The sequence below is a fragment of the Nicotiana attenuata genome, chromosome 9 (genome assembly GCF_001879085.1).
Source record: "Nicotiana attenuata strain UT chromosome 9, NIATTr2, whole genome shotgun sequence".
Taxonomy (NCBI): Eukaryota; Viridiplantae; Streptophyta; class Magnoliopsida; order Solanales; family Solanaceae; genus Nicotiana; species Nicotiana attenuata.
In genome coordinates this window covers 26,119,144-26,122,952 of record NC_031997.1, presented here as the reverse complement: position 1 = coordinate 26,122,952, position 3,809 = coordinate 26,119,144, and the positions used below count along the sequence as shown (strand labels likewise).

The window sequence follows — 3,809 nt, the reverse complement described above, 5'->3', positions numbered from 1 at the left end:
TCTTCTTCCTCTTGTTTTAGAATTAGTAACCAAATAAATATTTGACCCTAAAATAGAAGGATCGATAAAAAATAATTCCGTTATTTTTGAGGTGCAAATATAAATCTTTACTCATAATAAGGGCATATTTGAAACTAAAAATCAAACTGAGGGCAATTTTGCTCTATTTCCTATGGCAAATCTAAACCAATTTACAAATGATAAGAGCATGTCTGAGGCTAAATTTAAATAACGACAAATTTGCTCTATTTCCCATAGTTGAGGGGCATTTTTGACCCTTTTCCCTTAAATAAATGCGGTATGACTTTATCTAATGAAACACGTTTCCTTGAGTATACGTGAGGATATGCAAACACGTACCAACGATGAGCTTTTAGCAGTCTACATCACAATGAAATGAATCACGTTCCTCAAACTTAGGTGTAATGTCTTAGCTAAGGTTATATTTTATGATTACAAAATTTCAGAAGCTTAGGTTAAAAGAACGGACATGCACACAGTCCAACTCACAAGCTCACTCTTCTGCAATAAAATGCAATGCATCTTTCTGTTCCTTGCTAGGGCCCTCCATCGCAGTTCCCTCTTCTCTGTCAAAAGTGACCCAGGTCGCAGTTGTTCCCTCTGGAGCTTGTCTATCATTACTCCTTGCTTTTTCTTCACACCAGTCAGGTGATGCCGATACAAGCTGATTCTACCCTTATTTATAGGCCAGTAAAGTTAGAGAAGCTCTTGAGCGCTTTCTCCTCCATTTCAACAAGCTGACGGCAGAATATTTCAACACTGTGTGCCTCTTCTCTCAATGGAATTCTGAACTCCCTCCACTGATATTCACGAGAACCATCGCTCCTCACTGGACCTAGAACTTTCCCCATCACATCAAATCCTTTCTGATCTATAGAAAGCAGATAGGCATCCTTCACATAAAACCAGATATCAGTGTCTCTTCTGCGTATCAGCCAGTAGTAATTTATATAGTGACTGAATGACAATGCAAATTAGCAGGCCAAGGACAACATCTGTTGATGTTCAGCATGGAGTTATGGCTTAATGGTGTCACGAACAGTAACAAGCAGGATCACATCAATGATATGCTACAACAATTATAAGTCAGACATAAAATCAAAGGATCTCCCAGTCATGAAAGCTGGAAAAAAAATGGCCAGTTATGCACAAACAATGTTTCGAGTGTAATCAATTGACACACGAAGGTATATTGGCCCTAGATACACTGCTACAATTTATCTTCGAACTTCCAAACGAAAGTAGAAGTAAATCGCCTACTAGATTATTAGCAAGAGAACTCAGAGACCAAATACATTTTAACTAAAGCTTTCAGGGACTACCAGAAGATCACCTTTGCATTCTTACTCAAGTGTGTGATGCAGAAGAGAATAAGAGCTCTACGCCTCGCCTCACTTTGATTAATTCCATCAATTAGGCTCATAGTATATGATGCTACAAATGGAAAACATACATTTAGAGCATAATGCTAATGAGAATGCATTGGTCCTCAAAAAGATAAGATACGCAGCAAACATCAACCGTTGAGTTCTAAGAATCTTACATAAAGGATCAGGCTTTGTTGCTTGGACTTCTTCAAGATCTACTTCATGAGTCCCTCCAGTACTATCAATATACATGCATGAACTGTGGAGTAGATAATTTTCCATATGTAGACATACTTCTAGTCAGTTTTCAGATTTATTTAATTATTCCATCCATCCAATTTATGTTATACATTTTTCATATTGCAATGTTCCGAAAGCTTCCTTTTTTGGGGGGGAGGGGGGGGGGGGTTAATTTGGTGGGTGAGGTTTACCATAGAAGAAAGTTCCCAAAATTGTTTGCACACTTGTACACAATAATGTACTCAGAGGTTTTCAAGAGTTTAAAGCAAATAAGCAATTCAAGAATAAACAATAAGCTGAAACATCAAAGTCAGAAAAGTACATTAGTATTTTTATCAACCATTATATAATGCAAGTTAACTAACTCCATAATTTTCAAGCACAGTAAAATTGCATCACATGCACAACCAGGGCGTACATTAAAGAGAAGCTACAGCCTATACAAGTATTTCTGGAGATCCAATCCCATTTATCTAAAAGGTGGCAAACTTTTAATATATGTTTCATCAAAAAGTTCACTAGGTATTACCTAGGAGGATAAGAACATCAATCAACAATCACAACGATTAGCAATCAAACTAGGTTCCAGAGCCAGCCATGCTAGTAGTAGCTTTAAGAAAGAAGTGCAAACGTAAGGATCTCATCTCAAGCTTCTTTTGTTTCCTAGTCGAATAAGTAGTCATCTCAACAGCTTAAAGTCATTTCCATGTTTGACTCAGTTTAATATTGCAGAGGGCCAGAAGGTTAGGAGAAATCAAAGATCACACTTTAGAAGACGACCTAATAATCCTTCATCTATAAAAAAAAATAAAAAGATTACATGATAATCTAGCTTAATTAAATCTTTTCACCTTGGATTGAACTTGAACACAACATATCCTTTGTCCGCATCAAATAATTCCTGGAGATTGTCACCTCGGCATGTAACACCAAGGGAAGATGAACTCAATATACCCAAAACGGAGTAAGAGAATTTCTCTATCATGCTCCTTTCAGATGATATGACTTCCTTAAGGCTCTCTCTAGCTAATTTAGCCTGTCATGGAGAGAAAGAAGAAACAGTCAGGGAAATCACTTCTAACTGTTCCGCATGAAGTTGTTTAGTGAAAAGAAACAAATTTCATTCCAGTAAAGGGTCTCTTTTAGCTAGTCAATTTAGCTGTATAACAGGTAATGGTTACCGAGCTACCACTATATCAACTCAGCTCCTCAGTTAGCCTATACGACACAGAATCGTCTAACCCAACAGTTTTATGAAAAGCAGAAATATAACTATGAGAAGCCATAAAATAACTTGCAATCCCATCAACGTGTGCAGAGGGTCAGCAAAAGTTAGCAATGATTTGCAGATTCTTTTGTAATTTGCCAAGCCTCCTCCTTCATTAGTCAATGCCCAACATCTTAATCTTTAATAGAGCCAAAAAGCTAAGTTGCTCCAACACGGCAGTTTAGGTGCCGCACCCGTGCCAACACGATACTAGTATTGGTGTGGGTATGGGATCCGTACCGGATTTGGTCAAATAATTTTTGGATACTTTGACCGTGACGGACGGAAAAATTCGAGATGAAATACAATTTGATTCCCGTAATTAGAACCAAAACTAGGGTAAATTTGAAGAAAATAGCATACCTTCTCTAGGAAATCAATCCTTTATTTATCTACAACTTGAGAATAAAAAAAAATCCACACTTTACAAACTATACGTAAGTATTCCACAAAATTTCTCATAATTTAAAGATTTTTTTATTTTTTTATTTTTTCGAATTATTTTTAGCCGGATCTCCGCACACGTATCTGTACTAGGATCCGTATCCCTGAATCTTGAATTTACATCTCAAAGGATCCGACCTCTAGATCCGCACCTATGTCGGACACCCGCACCCATATCCGAGCAACTTAGCCAAAAAGTAAACCTAAAATACTGAACTATAAATAACATGAAAATTTATGCTGCCATCAGTGTATTTGGAGTAAGCAAAAGTTAGAGCTGCTTCATAACTTTCATTTTGATTTTCCTAGTCTTCCTCCTCATTATGGGATACTCCAATTTTTTTTTTTTTGAAAAGAAAAAAAAAAAATTGGGATGCTCCAATTTTAACCTGGGATGCTCCAATTTTAACCTATCTTGTTTCGTCTATTATTTCCCTCATCTGGCTTTCTCTCCCCCCCCCCCCCCCCCC

The 3,809-nt window shown here is 37.1% G+C and overlaps 1 protein-coding gene across 1 annotated transcript in view; it reads right to left on the bottom strand.

The window, feature by feature from the left end:
* Positions 224-3,809, bottom strand: part of LOC109232183 — a 15,359-nt gene continuing 11,773 nt past the window's right edge. The window contains exons 6-9 of the mRNA XM_019397860.1: positions 2,480-2,664; positions 1,565-1,647; positions 1,355-1,455; positions 224-914 (exon numbers count right to left, since the gene is read on the bottom strand). Coding sequence (XP_019253405.1) covers positions 702-914; positions 1,355-1,455; positions 1,565-1,647; positions 2,480-2,664 — 582 coding nt within the window. The 3' untranslated portion in view covers positions 224-701. The remainder of the gene's footprint in view (positions 915-1,354; positions 1,456-1,564; positions 1,648-2,479; positions 2,665-3,809) is intronic.